Below are 16751 nucleotides of genomic sequence, written 5' to 3' on the forward strand. Positions count from 1 at the left end.
TTTTTTCTTCTTATATTTATCCTTTTTTTCTTCTTACATTTATCCTTTTTTTCTTACTATTTTTTCCTTTTTTTTCCCTTTCCCCTTTTTCCTTTTTTCCTTATTTTTTTTCCATTTTCCTTCATTTTTTTTTTTATTTGTGCCACTGCCCTCCCCTACGCTCCGGTCCCGGTGCAGGTTTGAGCCAGCTCTCCCCAGGGGCAGGAGGCCCCTGCACTGGGACGGGTCCCTGCCCCGGGTCCCTCCTGGACGGAGGTAAGGGGGCCCAGAGACCCCAAAATCCGCTTTTTCCACCCCAAAATCTGCCTTTTCCACCCCTAAAAACCCCCAGGGAGGCCCAGAGACCCCAAAATCTGCTTTTTCTGCCCCAAAAACCCCCAGGATCCCTCCTGGACAGAGGTAAGGAGGTCCAGAGACCCCAAAATCTGTCTTTTCCACCCCAAAATCTGCTTTTTCCACCCCAAAACCCCCCCAGGGAGGCCCAGAGACCCCAAAATCTGCTTTTTCCACCCAAAAAACCCCCAAGTCCCTCCTGGACGGAGGTAAGGAGACCCAGAGACCCCAAAATCTGCTTTTTCCACCCAAAAAATCTGCCTTTTCCCACCCCAAAATCCAAATTTTCCACCCCAAAATCCAATTTTTCCACCCCAAAACCTGCTTTTTTCCACCCCAAAAAAACCCCAGGGGGGGCCCAGAGGTCCCAAAATCTGCTTTTTCTGCCCCAAAAACCCCTGGGTCCCTCCTGGACGGAGGTAAGGGGGCCCAGAGACCCCAAAATCCAAATTTTCCACCCCAAAACCTGCTTTTTCCACCCCAAAAAAACCCCAGGGGGGGCCCAGAGACCCCAAAATCTGCTTTTTCCGCCCCAAAAACCCCCGGCTCCCTCCTGGACGGAGGTAAGGGGGCCCAGAGACCCCAAAAATCTGCTTTTTCCACCCCAAAATCCACTTTTTCCACCCCAAAATCCGCTTTTTCCACCCCAAAACCCCCCGGGTCCCTCCTGGATGGAGGTAAGGAAACCTAGAGACCCCAAAATCTGCCTTTTCCACCCCATAATCTGCTTTTTCCACCCCAAAACCCCCCCAGGGAGGCCCAGAGACCCCAAAATCTGCTTTTTCCACCCCAAAAACCCCCGGGTCCCTCCTGGACAGAGGTAAGGAGGTCCAGAGACCCCAAAATCTGTCTTTTCCACCCCAAAATCCACTTTTTCCACCCCAAAATCTGCTTTTTCCACCCCAAAATCCGCTTTTTCCACCCCAAAACCCCCCGGGTCCCTCCTGGATGGAGGTAAGGAAACCTAGAGACCCCAAAATCTGCCTTTTCCACCCCATAATCTGCTTTTTCCACCCCAAAAAAACCCTCAGGGAGGCCCAGAGACCCCAAAATCTGCTTTTTCTGCCCCAAAAAAACCCTGGGTCCCTCCTGGACGGAGGTAAGGAGACCCAGAGACCCCAAAATCTGCTTTTTCCACCCAAAAATCTGCCTTTTCCACCCCAAAATCTGCTTTTTCCACCCCAAAATCCGCTTTTCTTTTTTCTCAAAGGGAATTTTATTCCTGGGGAAGAAAAAAAGCAAATTTCTCAAAGGGAATTTTGTTCTTAAAGAAGGAAAAAAGCAAATTTCTCAGAGGGAATTTTGTTCCTATAGAAGGAAAAAAGCAAATTTCTCAAAGGGAATCTTGTTCTTAAAGAAGGAAAAAGCAAATTTCTCAGTCTTGCTGCTAAAGGAGAAAATAGTAGATTTTTTAGAGACTCATCTTGCTCCTGGAGGAGAAAAAAAAAAGCAAATTTCTCAGGTCATCATCTGCTCCTGGAGGAGAAAATAGAAAATTTCTCAGTGTCTTATTTTACACCTTAAAAAGAAAATAGAAATTTTCTCGGGGCACCATCTGCTCCTGGGGAGAAAATAGAAAATTTCTCAGGGCATCACGTTGTTGCTCAATAAGAAAAAAGCAAATTTTTCAAAGTCTCCTCTTGCTCCTGGTGGTGAAAATAACGAATTTCTCAGTGCCTTATTTTAATCCTAAAGAAGAAAAAAAAAAAGCAAATTTCTCAGGGCATCAAACTTGCTGCTAAAGAAGAAAATAGAAAATTTCTCAGAGCATCACCTCGTTCCTGGAAAAGAAAAAAAAAAGCAAATTTCTCAGTGTCTTATTTTACACCTAAATAATAATAATAATAATAAAAAAAAATTCTCAGGGCACCATCTGCTCCTGGAGGAGAAAATAGAAAATTTCCCAGAGCCTCGTGTTGCTGCTCAATAAGAAAAAAGCAAATTTTTCAAAGTCTCATCTTGCTCCTGGTGGTGAAAATAACGAATTTCTCAGTGCCTTATTTTAATCCTAAAGAAGAAAAAAAAAAAAGCAAATTTCTCAGGGCATCAAACTTGCTGCTAAAGAAGAAAATAGAAAATTTCTCAGAGCATCACCTTGTTCCTGGAGGAGAAAAAAGTAAATTTCTCAGTGTCTTATTTTACATCTAAATAATAATAATAATAATAATAATAAAAAATTTCTCAGGGCACCATCTGCTCCTGGAGGAGAAAATAAATTTCTCAGGGTATCACGTTGCTGCTCAATAAGAAAAAAGCAAATTTCTCAAAGTCTCATCTTGCTCCTGGTGGTGAAAATAACGAATTTCTCAGTGCCTTATTTTAATCCTAAAGAAGGAAAAAAAAAGCAAATTTCTCAGGGCATCAAACTTGCTGCTAAAGAAGAAAATAGAAAATTTCTCAGAGCCTTATCTTGTTCCTGGAAAAGAAAAAAAAAAAGGCAAATTTCTCAGTGTCTTATTTTACATCTAAATAATAATAATAATAATAATAAAAAATTTCTCAGGGCACCATCTGCTCCTGGAGGAGAAAATAAATTTCTCAGGGCATCACGTTGTTGCTCAATAAGAAAAAAGCAAATTTCTCAAAGTCTCCTCTTGCTCCTGGTGGTGAAAATAACGAATTTCTCAGTGCCTTATTTTAATCCTAAAGAAGAAAAAAAAAAAGCAAATTTCTCAGGGCATCAAACTTGCTGCTAAAGAAGAAAATAGAAAATTTCTCAGAGCCTTATCTTGTTCCTGGAAAAGAAAAAAAAAAAGGCAAATTTCTCAGTGTCTTATTTTACATCTAAATAATAATAATAATAATAATAAAAAATTTCTCAGGGCACCATCTGCTCCTGGAGGAGAAAATAAATTTCTCAGGGCATCACGTTGTTGCTCAATAAGAAAAAAGCAAATTTCTCAAAGTCTCCTCTTGCTCCTGGTGGTGAAAATAACGAATTTCTCAGTGCCTTATTTTAATCCTAAAGAAGAAAAAAAAAAGCAAATTTCTCAGGGCATCAAACTTGCTGCTAAAGAAGAAAATAGAAAATTTCTCAGAGCATCATCTCGTTCCTGGAGGAGAAAAAAGTAAATTTCTCAGTGTCTTATTTTACACCTTAAAAAGAAAATAGCAAATTTCTCGGGGCATCATCTGCTCCTGGAGGAGAAAATAGAAAATTTCTCAGAGCATCATCTCGTTCCTGGAAAAGAAAAAAAAAAAGCAAATTTCTCAGTGTCTTATTTTACACCTAAATAATAATAATAATAATAATAATAATAATAAATTCTCGGGGCACCATCTGCTCCTGGAGGAGAAAATAAATTTCTCAGTGTCTTATTTTACACCTTAAAAAGAAAATAGAAAATTTCTCAGGGCACCATCTGCTCCTGGGGAGAAAATAGAAAATTTCTCAGGGCATCACGTTGCTGCTAAATAAGAAAAAAAGCAAATTTCTCAGAGCGTCACCTTGTTCATGGAGGAGAAAAAAGTTAATTTCTCAGTGCCTTATTTTACACCTTAAAAATAAAAAAGCAAATTTCTCAGGGCATCGTCTGCTCCTGGAGGAGAAAATAGCAAATTTCTCTGTGTCATATTTTACACCTAAATAAGAAAATAGAAAATTTCTCAGGGCACCATCTGCCCCTGGAGGAGAAAATAGAAAATTTCTCAGTGCCTTATTTCACACCTGAAGAAGAAAATAGCAAATTTCTCAGAGCCTCATCTTAATTCTGAAGAAGAAAATAGAAAATTTATCAGTGTGTTATTTTACTCCTAAAGAAGAAAACAGCAAATTTCTCAAGGCATCATCTTGCTCCTGGTGGTGAAAATAACGAATTTCTCAGTGTCTTCCAACCTGGAAAATTCTGTGAATTCTGTGACCTTGAAGGTCTCTTCCAACCTGCTCATTCTGTGATTCTGTGAATTCTGTGATCTTAAAGGTCACTTCCAGCCTAGAAAATCCTGTGATTTTGTGAATTATTCTGTGAATTCTGTGATCTTGAAGGTCTCTTCCAGCCAATTCTATGAATTCTGTGATTCTTTCATCTTGAAGGTCTCTTCCAACCTTGAAAATTCTGTGAATTCTGTGAATTCTTTGATTTTGAAGGTCTCTTCCTAGACCTAGAAAATTCTGTGATCTTGAAGGTCTCTTCCAAACTGGAAATTCTGTGAATTCTGTGAATTCTGTCACCTTGAGGGTCACTTCCAACCTAGAAAATTCTACGATTCTGTGAATTCTGTGATTTTTAAGGTCTCTTCCAACCTGGTAATTCTGTGATTAGAAAATTCTATGATTTTGTGAATTATTCTGTGAATTCTGTCGTCCTGAAGATCTCTTCCAAACTAGAAAATCCTGTGAATTCTGTGATCTTGAAGGTCTCTTCCAACCTAGTAATTCTGTGAATTCTGTCATATTGAAGGTGTGTTCCAACCTGGAAAATTCTGTGCTTCTGTGAATTATTCTGTGAATTCTGCGACCTTGAAGGTCTCTTCCAACCTAGAAAATTCTATGATTTTTGTGAATTATTCGGTGCATTCTGTGACCTTGAAGGTCTCTTTCAACCTAGAAAATTCTGTGTATTCTGTGACCTTGAAGGTCCCTATCAACCTGGTAATTCTGTGACCTTGAGGGTCTCTTCCAACTTAGAAAATTCTGTGATTTTGTGAATTATTCTCTGAATTCTGTGACCTCGACGGTCTCTTCCAGCCTGGTGATTCTGTGATTCTGTGAATTCTGTGATCTTAAAGATCTCTTCCAGCCTAGAAAATTCTATGATTTTGTGAATTGTTCTGTGAATTCTGTGATCTTAAAGGTCTCTATCAACCTGGTAATTCTGTGACCTTGAGGGTCTCTTCCAACTTAGAAAATTCTATGATTTTGTGAATTATTCTGTGAATTCTGTGACCTCAAAGGTCTCTTTCAACCTAGAAAATTCTGTGTATTCTGTGACCTTGAAGGTCCCTATCAACCTGGTAATTCTGTGACCTTGAGGGTCTCTTCCAACTTAGAAAATTCTATGATTTTGTGAATTATTCTGTGAATTCTGTGACCTCAAAGGTCTCTTCCAACCTTGAAAATTCTGTGAATTATGTGAATTCTTTGATTTTGAAGGTCTCTTCCAGCCTAGAAAATTCTATGATTTTGTGAATTATTCTGTGAATTCTGTGATCTTGAAGGTCTCTCCCAGCCTAGAAAATCCTGTGATTCTGTGAATTCTGTGAGCAGGGTGGCAGCACCTTTGTCCCAGTGCCACCACCCCCGTCCCAGTGCCAGCAGTGACCCTGTCCCCCCTGCCCTGCCCTGTCCCCTGTCCCCCTGGGGCTCAGGGTGTTTAGGGGGCCCGGTCTGTGTCCCGTTGGCCCCGCAGGTCTGAGCAGTGACAGCGGCCTGGGCGGGAGCACCGACGGCAGCAGCGACCTGCTGGTCTTCGGCTCCGTGGTGGACAGTGTCACCGAGGAGGGTGGGTGGCTCTGGGGACACTGGGGAGGGGGGGGCACTCAGGGAGGGTGGGTGACACTGGGGAGGGGGCACTGGGGGACACTCAGGGATGGTGGGTGGCACACAGAGGGAGGGTGGATGGCACTCAGAGGAGGGTGGGTGACACTGGGTGACACTCAGGGAGGGTGGGTGGCACTGGGTGACACTCAGGGAGGGTGGGTGGCACTGGGTGACACTCAGGGGAGGGTGGGTGGCACTGGGTGGCACTCAGAGAAGGTGGGTGGCACTCAGGGGAGGGTGGGTGACACTCAGGAATTGGGTGGCACAGAGGGAAGGTGGGTGGCACTGGGAAAGTGGGTGGCACAGAAGGTGAGTGGGACACAAAAAGTGGGTGGCACAAAGAGGGGAAGGGTGGGTGACGCTCAGAGGAAGGTGGGTGACACTCAGAGGAAGGTGGGTGACATGCAGAGGAAGATGGGTGACATGCAGAGGAAGGTGGGTGACATGCAGAGGAAGGTGGGTGACACTCAGGAATTGGGTGGCACTGGGAAAGTGGGTGGCACAGAAGGTGAGTGGGACACACAGGGGAAGGTGGGTGGCACACAAAAAAAGTGGGTGGCACAGGATGGGTGACAAAGGGGAGGGTGGGTGACACTCAGGAGAAGGTGGGGGACACTCAGGGGGATGTGGGTGGCAAACAAAAAGGTGGGTGGCACAGGATGGGTGACACTCAGGGGAAGGTGAGTGACACTCAGGGGAAGGTGGGTGGCACACAGGAGGGTGGGTGGCACTCAGGAATTGGGTGGCACAGAGGAAGGTGCAGAACTCTACAAATACCAGCAGGCCCAGCTTCCCTTAGGCAGCATGGCATTGGGGTCATAAAAAACAGAATGTGAAGCTTTGGGTTCAACTCCTCCTTTTTCCCCCCTTTCCCCCCCATTTTCCCCTTTTCCTCCTTTTTCCCATCTCCCTTTCTTTCCCCTTTTCCCTTTTTCCCCCTCTTTTCCCCCTTCTCCCCCTTTTCTCCTCCTTTTCTCCTCCTTTTCTCCCCCTTTTCTCCCCCTTTTCTCCCCCTTTTCTCCCCCTTTTCTCCCCCTTTTCTCCCCCTTTTCTCCCCCTTTTCTCCCCTTTTCCTCTTTTCCCCCTTTTTCCCCTTTTTTCCCTTTCCCCCTTTTTTCCCTTTCTTTGCCTTTCTCCCTTTCTTTCCCTCCCCTCAGAGTGCGAGGTGTCGGAGGACTCGAGCGGCGAGGCCGAGCTGGAGCAGGAGGTGTCAGACCTGGAGGACGTTCGGGAGCTGCACCCGGGGCTGGTTCTGTCCAGGGCGGCCCAGGGCAGGAACCTGCCCCTGATGGCCGAGGCTCTGGCCCACGGCGCCGACATCAACTGGGTCAACGACGAGGACGAGAGCAAGACCCCCCTGATCCAGGCTGTCAGTGGGGTACGTGATGATGGGAAGGCATTTTTTGGGGTGGGATGTCTTGTGGAGTACAGATTTTATAATTAAGATGATAAAGCAGGTGTATTTTATTTCCAGCTGGGGATTTTCTGTGGATTTTTGGATGGCTCAGAGGTGGAACAGGGGAAGGGGAGGTGGCATGTTGGGGTGGGATGTTGGGGTGGGATGTTGGGGTGGGATGTTGGGGTGGGATATTGGGATGGGATATTAGGGTGGGATATTGGGGTGGGATATTGGGGTAGGATATTGGGATGGGATGTTGGGGTGGCATGTTGGGGTGGGATGTTGGGGTGGGATGTTGGGATGGGATATTAGGGTGGGATATTGAGGTGGGATTGTTCCCTGGGTGGGTGTGAAGGGTTTGGGGTGGAATTCACCATACCTGAGATTTCAGGTTTAAATACACACAGGTCCCACAAAACCACACTTCTCTCAATGCCTTGGAAGGCTGACCTGAAAAACAGACTGGACAGAGCTGAGAGAATAAAGGAGATATTTATTAAAAGGATTTTAAGATACACATTGGGCAGGACAAGAGCCTGATCAATGCCGCATCCACTACAAATAGCCACACACAAAATGGACCCTCAGACACAAGATTTCACATTTTTATCAGTTTTGGTCCATTTGGTTTAATTGTCCAATTCCAGCTCCAGGTTGTGAGGTCTCATCCTTCTCGTTCCTCCCTTTAGTCACTTTTGTTTGTGCTTTTGGGTCCAAAAGTTGTCCAGAAAAAGGATTTGTTTTGTGTCCCTGCACTGTGAAAAGAGCTTAATGTGAGGCTCAGAACTGCATCCCTGGGCAGCACAGAATCTGCAAATATGAAAGATATAGATTTGGCTTTTTTTGCAGTAGACATTTCTGTGTGTTCTGTTACAAGTCGTTTCTCTACTTTTACAAAATTGCTGAATTAGCTATATATATATATCTCTGTCCCCCTCCACCTGCTTAAACACATTACGTGCTTCTAAAATTCTGAATTTTCATATTCATAGATGTTTCCCATGTCTGTATAAAAAACCCCCTGTGAATCCCCCGTTTCCCCCAGGGCTCCCTGATCGCCTGCGAGTTCCTGCTGCAGAACGGGGCCGACGTCAACCAGAGGGACTCGCGGGGCCGGGCCCCCCTGCACCACGCCACCTACCTGGGCCACACGGGGTGAGTGCTGCCCAAAGCACAGCTGGATAGAGCCCACAGCTGGATAGAGCCCACAGCTGGATAGAGATCACAGCTGGATAGAGCCCACAGCTGGATAGAGCCCACAGCTGGATAGAGCCCACAGCTGCCCCAAATCCACAGCTGGATAGAGCCCACAGCTGGATAGAGCCCACAGCTGGATAGAGCCCACAGCTGCCCTAAATCCACAGCTGGATAGAGCCCACAGCTGGATAGAGATCACAGCTGGATAGAGATCACAGCTGGATAGAGCCCACAGCTGGATAGAGCCCACAGCTGGATAGAGATCACAGCTGGAGTAGAGCCCACAGCTGGATAGAGATCACAGCTGGAGTAGAGCCCACAGCTGCCCTAAATCCACAGCTGGATAGAGCCCACAGCTGGATAGAGCCCACAGCTGGATAGAGCCCACAGCTGCCCTAAATCCACAGCTGGATAGAGCCCACAGCTGGATAGAGCCCACAGCTGGATAGAGCCCACAGCTGCCCTAAATCCACAGCTGGATAGAGCCCACAGCTGGATAGAGATCACAGCTGGATAGAGATCACAGCTGGATAGAGCCCACAGCTGGATAGAGCCTACAGCTGGATAGAGATCACAGCTGGATAGGATCACAGCTGCCCCAAATCCACAGCTGGATAGAGCCCACAGCTGGATAGAGCCCACAGCTGCCCTAAATCCACAGCTGGATAGAGCCCACAGCTGGATAGAGATCACAGCTGGATAGAGCCACAGCTGGATAGAGCCCACAGCTGGGGTAGAGCCCACAGCTGGGATAGAGCCCACAGCTGGAGTAAAACCCACAGCTGGGATAGAGCCCACAGCTGCCCCAAAACCCACAGCTGGAATAGAACCCACAGCTGGAAAAAAACCCACAGCTGGAGTATATGCCAAAGAAATCCAGGAGAGGTGGGATTTGGGGGGAATCAAGTGGTGAAATGGGGGTTTTATTGTGTCACTGTGTCACTGACCTGTGGTGTCCCCCCGCGGTGTCACTGACCCCATTGCTGTGTCCCCCCGTGGTGTCACCCTGTGTCCCCCCATGGTGTCACTGACCCCGTGCCATGTCCTCCCGTGGTGTCACCCTGTGTCCCTCCACGGTGTCACTGACCCCATGCCATGTCCCCCTGTGGTGTCACACTGTGTCCCCCTGCGGTGTCACTGACCCCATGCCATGTCCCCCTGTGGTGTCACACTGTGTCCCCCCATGGTGTCCCTGACCCCATGCCATGTCCCCCTGCGGTGTCACTGACCCCATGCCGTGTCCCCCCGCGGTGTCACTCACCCGTGCCGTGTCCCCAGGCAGGTGTGCCTGTTCCTGAAGCGCGGTGCCGCCCAGGACACGGCGGACGGGGACGGGCAGGACCCGCTGAGCATCGCCGTGAGCGCCGCCAACGCCGACATCGTCACCCTGTGAGCACAAAATAGTGACAGGGATAAATATATACTGACCAGGGGATGGGGGATAAATAAATATATACTGACCAGGGAATGGGGGGATAAATAAATATATACTGACCAGGGGATGGGGGATAAATAAATATATACTGACCAGGGGATGGGGGATAAATAAATATATACTGACCAGGGGATGGGGGATAAATAAATATATACTGACCAGGGAATGGGGGATAAATAAATATATACTGACCAGGGGATGGGGGGATAAATAAATAAATACTGACTGGGGAATGGGGGAATAAATACTGCCTGGGAAATGGATAGATAAATCCTGCCCAGGGAATTGATAAATAAATAGATAAATAGTGCCCAGGGAAGGGATAGATACTGCCCAGGGAAGGGATAGATAAATAAATAAATACTGCCCAGGGAATTCTGAGAATGGCTGGGGAACACTGGGAAACACCAGGAAGTGCCTTCTGGGGACTGGGAAATACTGGGAAACATTGGGAAATACTGCCTGGGAAATTCTGGGAAGTACTGGGAAACACTGCCTGGGAACCAGGAAGCTCTGGGAAACATTGGGAAACCCTGGGAAAAACTGGGAAATACTGGAAAACCCTACCTGGGGAACCAGGAAACAGCAAGAAAAACTCACCCATCAGTACCAGCACTAACCCCTGTCCTGTCCCCCTGTCTGTCCTGTCCTGTCCCCCTGTCTGTCCTGTCCTGTCCTGTCCCCCTGTCTGTCCTGTCCCCCTGTCTGTCCTGTCCCCCCTGTCTGTCCTGTCCTGTCCCCCTGTCTGTCCTGTCCTGTCCCCCTGTCTGTCCTGTCCTGTCCCCCTGTCTGTCCTGTCCCCTCTGTCTGTCCTGTCCTGTCCCCTCTGTCTGTCCTGTCCTGTCCCCCTGTCTGCCCTGTCCCCCTGTCCGTCTGTCCTGTCCTGTCCCCCCTGTCTGTCCTGTCCCCCTGTCTGTCCTGTCCTGTCCCCCCTGTCTGTCCTGTCCCCCTGTCTGTCCTGTCCTGTCCCCCTGTCTGCCCTGTCCCCCTGTCCGTCTGTCCTGCCCTGTCCCCCTGTCTGTCCTGTCCTGTCCTGTCCCCCTGTCTGTCCTGTCCTGTCCCCCTGTCTGTCTGTCCTGTCTGTCTGTCCTGTGCTGTCCCCAGGCTGCGTCTGGCGCGGATGAACGAGGAGATGCGGGAGGCCGAGGGGCAGCCGGGCCCGTACCCCACCACCAGCCCCACGGAGCTGCAGTACAGGAAATGCATCCAGGAGTTCATCAGCCTCAACATCGACGACTGTTAGGGGACCCCAAAAAATAATAATTCCCCCCCTCTGTGGATGTTCCCCCGAGCCGGGCTGGATCCCTGGAGAGGAGCCTCATCCTCGGGGTGGTTTGTTTTTCCTGCCAGGTCACTCTGGTTTGGGATTTTTCTCCCTTTCAGGAAGGTTAAAAAGGATTTTTTTTTTTTTTTTTTTTTTTTTTTTTTTTTTTTTTTGTCTTCCTTGCTTTTTTCCCTTGTGAGGTTTGAGTTCTCATGTTTGACTACTGGATGGTTGGAATTTTTTTGGGAGGTTTTGTTTTTTTTTTTTAATGGAGTGAGAGGTGAGTTTAGAGTTTAAAAAGACACAAAAAAAAGAAAACAAAAAGAAAGGAAAAAAAAAAGGAAGAGGAGGAAAAAAAAGACAAGGAAAAAAAAAAAGGAAAAGGAGAAAAAAAAAGGACGAGGAAAAAAAAAAAAAGAAAAGGAAGAAAAAAGGAAAAGGAAAAAAAATTGAAAAGAAAAAAAAGGAAAAGAAAAAAAAGGAAAAGGAAAAAAAAGGAAAAGGAAAAAAAATTGAAAAGAAAAAAGAAAAGAAAAAAAGGAAAAGAAAAAAAGGAAAAGAAAAAAAGAAGGAAAAAGAAAAAAAGAAAAAGGAAAAAAAAAAGAAAAAAAAAAAGAAAAAAAGAATTTTTTTTAAAAGAGAAGAAAAGGAAAAAATAACTTTGGTGAGCAGGAAAGTCACCAACAGCAGGAGAGAGTCACAGCAGCAGGAGCAGACAAAGGTGGCCCTCCCTCAGTGCTGGAATTGGGGCAGGGATCAGGACTTGGAGCCCAGGGAGGGCTCAGAGGGGCCTCCCAGGCTGGTTTTGGGCTCCAGAGGCCCAGCAGGGTCGGGATTGGGATGGGATTGGGGTTGGGATGGGGATTGGGATGGGATGGGATTGGGATGGGATTGGGAACTCTGGTTCCCCCCCTTTCTCTGCTCTCAGGACTGAGCCGGCCACGCTCCCCTCGTTTGCTGCCCAAAGCCATCCCTGCCCTGCTCCCCTCCCGTGGATCCCTGGAAGGATCCCCATCCTACAGGGATTCCCATCCCACAGAGATCCCTGAAAGGATTCCCATCCCACAGGATCCCATCCCACAGGATCCCATCCCACAGGGATTCCTGGAAGGACTCCTGGAAGGATTCCTGGAAGGATCCCATCCCATAGGGATTCCTGCAAGGATTCCCATCCAGAACCCCAGGCTCACAGAACTCCAGAAGCACAGAACCCCAAGATCCCAGAATTCCAAAATCACAGAATCCCAGAACCCCAAAATCCCAGGATCCCAAAATCCCAGTATCACAAGATCCCAAAATCCCAGAACCACAAGATCCCAGAACCACAGGGTCCCAAAATCCCAGAATCCCAGAACTCCAAAATCCCAGAGCCACAGGATCCCAGAATCCCAAGATCTCAGATCCCAGAATCCCAAAATCACAGGATCACAGGACCCCAGTATCCCAAAATCCTAGAACCCCAAAATCCCAGAACTACAAGATCCCAAAATCTCAGAACCCCAAAATTCCAAAACCCCAGAGCCACAAGATCCCAGAATCCCAAATCCCAGAATCCCAAGATCCCAGAATCCCAAAATCACAGGATCCCCAAAATCCCAGGATCACAGGACCCCAGTATCCCAAAATCCCAGAGCCACAGGACCCTAGAACCCCAAATTCCCAGAATCACAGGATCCCAAAATCCCAGAACCACAGGATCCCAGAATCCCAAGATCCCGGATCTCAGAATCCCAAAATCCCAGAACCACAGGATCCCATAACCACAGGACCCAGAACCCCAAAATCCCAGAACTCCAGAACCCCACGATCCCAAAACCCCAGAACCCCAAAATCCCCAGATTAAAAGAGACCTTCATGATGATGGAGCCCAACCCACCCCCCAAAACCTCCCCTGACCCCGACCCCAAACCCAACCCTTTTCCAGACACCCCCAGGGTGGGTGAATTCCCTCACTCCCCTCCCCAGCTCCCAGAAAAAGCAGAATTTTCATATTTTTCTCCCTTTTTTCCCCTCCCCTGACTCTCTTAACTGCAGTGAGGGAACGTGGTTCTCCTTTGTTGGTGATTCCAGAGGAGTCTTGTCCCATTTTTGGGGAGTTTAGGGAGCAGAAGGACCCCTGGAATCTCGTTTTTTTCTGTGTCTGGAGCTGTCTCATCCCATTTTTGGAGGGTTTAAGCAGCACAGGGACCCCTGTAATTCCCTTCGTTGGTGATTCCAGGGCTGTCTCATCCCATTTTTGGGAGGGTTTAGGGAGCACAGGGACCCCTGGAATCTCTTTTTTTCTGTGTCTGGAAATCTCTAGAGGGTTTAGGGAGCACAGGGACCTCTGAAATCTCCTTTGTTGATGATTCCAGAGGTTCATCCTGTTTTGGGAGGGTTTAGGGGGCACAGGGACCCCTGGAATCTCATTTTTTCTGTTTGGAGGTGTCTCATCCCATTTTTGGAGGATTTAAGGAGCTCAGGGACCCCTGGAATCTCCTTTTTTCTGTGTCTGGAACTCTCTTGAGGATTTAAGGAGCACAGGGACCCCTGGAATCTCCTTTGTTGATAATTCCAGAGGTGTCTCATCCCATTTTGGGAGGGTTTAGGGAGCACAGGAACCTCTGGAATCTCCTTTGCTGATGATTCCAGGGCTGTCTCATACCATTTTTGGAGGGTTTTTAGGGAGCTCAGGGACTGGAGATTTGGGGATGAGCAGTTCCAAAAAACTCAGGGCTGGAAGCTGATCCCGATCCCAAATCCATCCTGAAATCCAATCCCTTCAGCCTTGGCCCAGCTGGAAGTTGTGGTGCTGCTCCTGATCCCAAATTTATCCTGAAATCCAATTCCTGCAGCCCTTGCACAGCTCGGATGGAGCTGGAAGCTGCTCCTGATCCTAAATCCATCCCAAATCCGAGTCCTGGCTGCTGCTGGCCCAGCAGGGATGGGGTTGGAAGCTGACCCCCATCCCAAATCCACCCCTAAATTAAATCCCTGCAGATCCTGGCCCAGCTGGGATGGGGCTGGAAGTCGTGGTGCTGCTCCTGATCCGAAATCCACCCCAAAATCCAATCCCTGCAGCCCTTGCACAGATGGGATGGAGCTGGAAGCTGATCCTGATCCCAAATCCATCCTAAATCCATCCCTAAATCCGAGTCCTGGCTTCTCCTGGCCCAGCAGGGATGGGGTTGTAAACTGATCCCAATCCCAAATCCACCCCTAAATCCAATTCCTGCAGCCCTGGCACAGCTGGGGCAGGGCTGGAAGTTGTGGTGCTGCTCCTGATCCGAAATCCACCCCAAAATCTGAGTCCTGGCTGCTCCTGGCCCAGCTGGGATGGGGCTGGAAGCTGATCTTGATCCCGAATCCATCCTAAATCCACCCCACAATCCGAGTCCTGGCTGCTCCAGGCCCTGGCTGTTCCTGGCCCAGCAGGGACGGGGCTGGAAGTCGTGGTGCTGCTCCCGATCCCAAATCCACCCCTAAATCCAATCCCTTCAGCCCTTGCACAGATGGGATGGAGCTGGAAGCTGCTCCTGATCCCAAATCCACCCCTAAATCTGAGTCCTGGCTGCTCCTGGCTCAGCTGGGATGGGATTGGAAGCTGATCCCAATCCCAAATCCATCCCTAAATTCAATCTCTGCAGCCCTGGCCCAGCTGGGATGGAGCTGGAAGCTGATGCTGATCCTAAATCCAATCCCTGCAGCCCTTGCACAGCTGGGACAGGGCTGGAAGTTGTGGTGCTGCTCCCGATCCCAAATCCATCCCAAAATCCAATTCTTGCAGCCCTTGCACAGCTAGGATGGGGTTGGAAGCTGATGCTGATCCTAAATCCAATCCCTGCAGCCCTTGCACAGCTGGGACGGGGCTGGAAGCTGCTCCTGATCCCAAATCCACCCCAAAATCCGAGTCCTGGCTGCTCCTGGCACAGCTGGGACGGGGTTAGAAGCTGATCCCAATCCCAAATCCATCCCTAAATTCAATCCCTGCAGCCCTGGCCCAGCTGGGATGGGGCTGGAGGTTGTGGTGCTGCTCCTGATCCCAAATCCGCCCCAAAATCTGAGTATTGGGTGCCTCCTGGCACAGCTGGGATGGGGCTGGAAGCTGATGCTGATCCTAAATCAAATTCCTGCAGCCCTGGCCCAGCTGGGATGGAGCTGGAAGCTGCTCCTGACCCTAAATCCATCCCAAAATTTGAGTCCTGGCTGCTCCTGGCCCAGCAGGGATGGGGTTGTAAACTGATCCCAATCCCAAATCCACCCCTAAATCCAATCCCTTCAGCCCTGGCACAGCTGGGATGGGGCTGGAAGTTGCTGTGATGCTGATCCTAAATCCATCCTAAATCCACCCTTAAATCCAAGTCCTGGCTGCTCCTGGCCCAGCAGAGATGGGGCTGGAGGTTGTGGTGCTGCTCCCAATCCCAAATCCATCCCAAATCCATCCCTAAATCCAAGTCCTGGCTGCTCCTGGCCCAGCTGGGACAGGGTTGGAAGTCGTGGTGCTGCTCCTGATCCCAAATCCACCCCTAAATCCGAGTCTCCCCCCCCAGGACCCCAAACCCGCTGTGCCCCCAAGTGAGGAGCCGGGAGATCCCGCAGGGAATTCCCTCCTGGATTTGGGATCCATCCTCAGCCCCTCCAGAACCTTCCCAGGAGAGAAAATCCCACCAGAGTCACCACGGTCCTGCTCAGGCATTTGGGGTTTTTTACACGTCCAGTGACCCCAAACTGGTTTTCAGACTGGGTTTCAAATAACTGGGTTTTTAAACTGGTTTTTAAATTGATTTTCAAGTTGGTTTATCAAACTGATTTATCAAACTAGTTTTTAAATTGGTTTGAGATTGGGTTTCAAACTGGTTTTCAAACTGGTTTTTAAATGGGGTTTCAAACTGGTTTTCAAATTGGTTTTCAAACTGGTTTTTAAATTGATTTTTAAATTATTTTTTGAACTGGTTTTCTAGCTGGTTTTCAAGCTGGTTTTCAAATTGGTTTTCAGATCAGTTTTTAAAACTGGTTTTTAAATTGGTTTTGAAACTGGTTGTTAAATTGGTTTTGAGATTGGTTTTCAGACTGGTTTTTAAGTTGGTTTTCAAACTGATTTTCAAACTGATTTTCAAATAACTGGTTGTTAAATTGGTTTTTAAATTGGTTTTCAAACTGATTTTGAATCTGGTTTTCAAGCTGATTTTCAAATTTATTTTCAAATTGGTTTTTAAATTGGTTTTCAAACTGATTTTAGAGCTGGTTTTCAAACTGATTTTTCAAACTGGTTTTTAAACTGATTTTTCAAACTGGTTTTTCAAACTGATTTTCAAACTGATTTTCAAATAACTGGTTGTTAAATTGGTTTTGAGATTGGTTTTCAAACTGATTTTCAAATTTATTTTCAAATTGGTTTTTAAACTGGATTTTAAACTGATTTTTGAACTGGTTTTTGAACTGATTTTCAAGTAACTAGTTCTTAAATTGCATTTGAGATTGGGTTTCAAATTGGTTTTCAAACTGTTTTTTAAGTTGGTTTTCAAATTGGGTTTCAAACTGGTTTTCAAACTGATTTTCAAATAACTGGTTGTTAAATTGGTTTTGAGATTGGGTTTCAAACTGATTTTGAAACTGGTTTTCAAGCTGGTTTTTAAACTGATTTTCAAATTTATTTTCAAGTTGG

At 47.3% G+C, this 16751-nt stretch overlaps 1 protein-coding gene across 1 annotated transcript in view; it reads left to right on the forward strand.

The window, feature by feature from the left end:
• The window catches only part of ACAP3 (ArfGAP with coiled-coil, ankyrin repeat and PH domains 3), a 93764-nt gene extending 81650 nt beyond the window's left edge, over window positions 1-12114 (forward strand). Inside the window, exons 20-24 of the mRNA XM_083876713.1 lie at window positions 5682-5774; window positions 6970-7190; window positions 8257-8366; window positions 9687-9797; window positions 10948-12114. Of these exons, the coding sequence (XP_083732839.1) occupies window positions 5682-5774; window positions 6970-7190; window positions 8257-8366; window positions 9687-9797; window positions 10948-11086 (674 nt within the window). The 3' untranslated portion in view covers window positions 11087-12114. The remainder of the gene's footprint in view (window positions 1-5681; window positions 5775-6969; window positions 7191-8256; window positions 8367-9686; window positions 9798-10947) is intronic.
• Window positions 12115-16751: the final 4637 nt, after the last annotated feature.

Source organism: Zosterops lateralis (genome assembly GCF_965231275.1).
Source record: "Zosterops lateralis genome assembly, chromosome: 22".
Taxonomy (NCBI): domain Eukaryota; kingdom Metazoa; phylum Chordata; class Aves; order Passeriformes; family Zosteropidae; genus Zosterops; species Zosterops lateralis.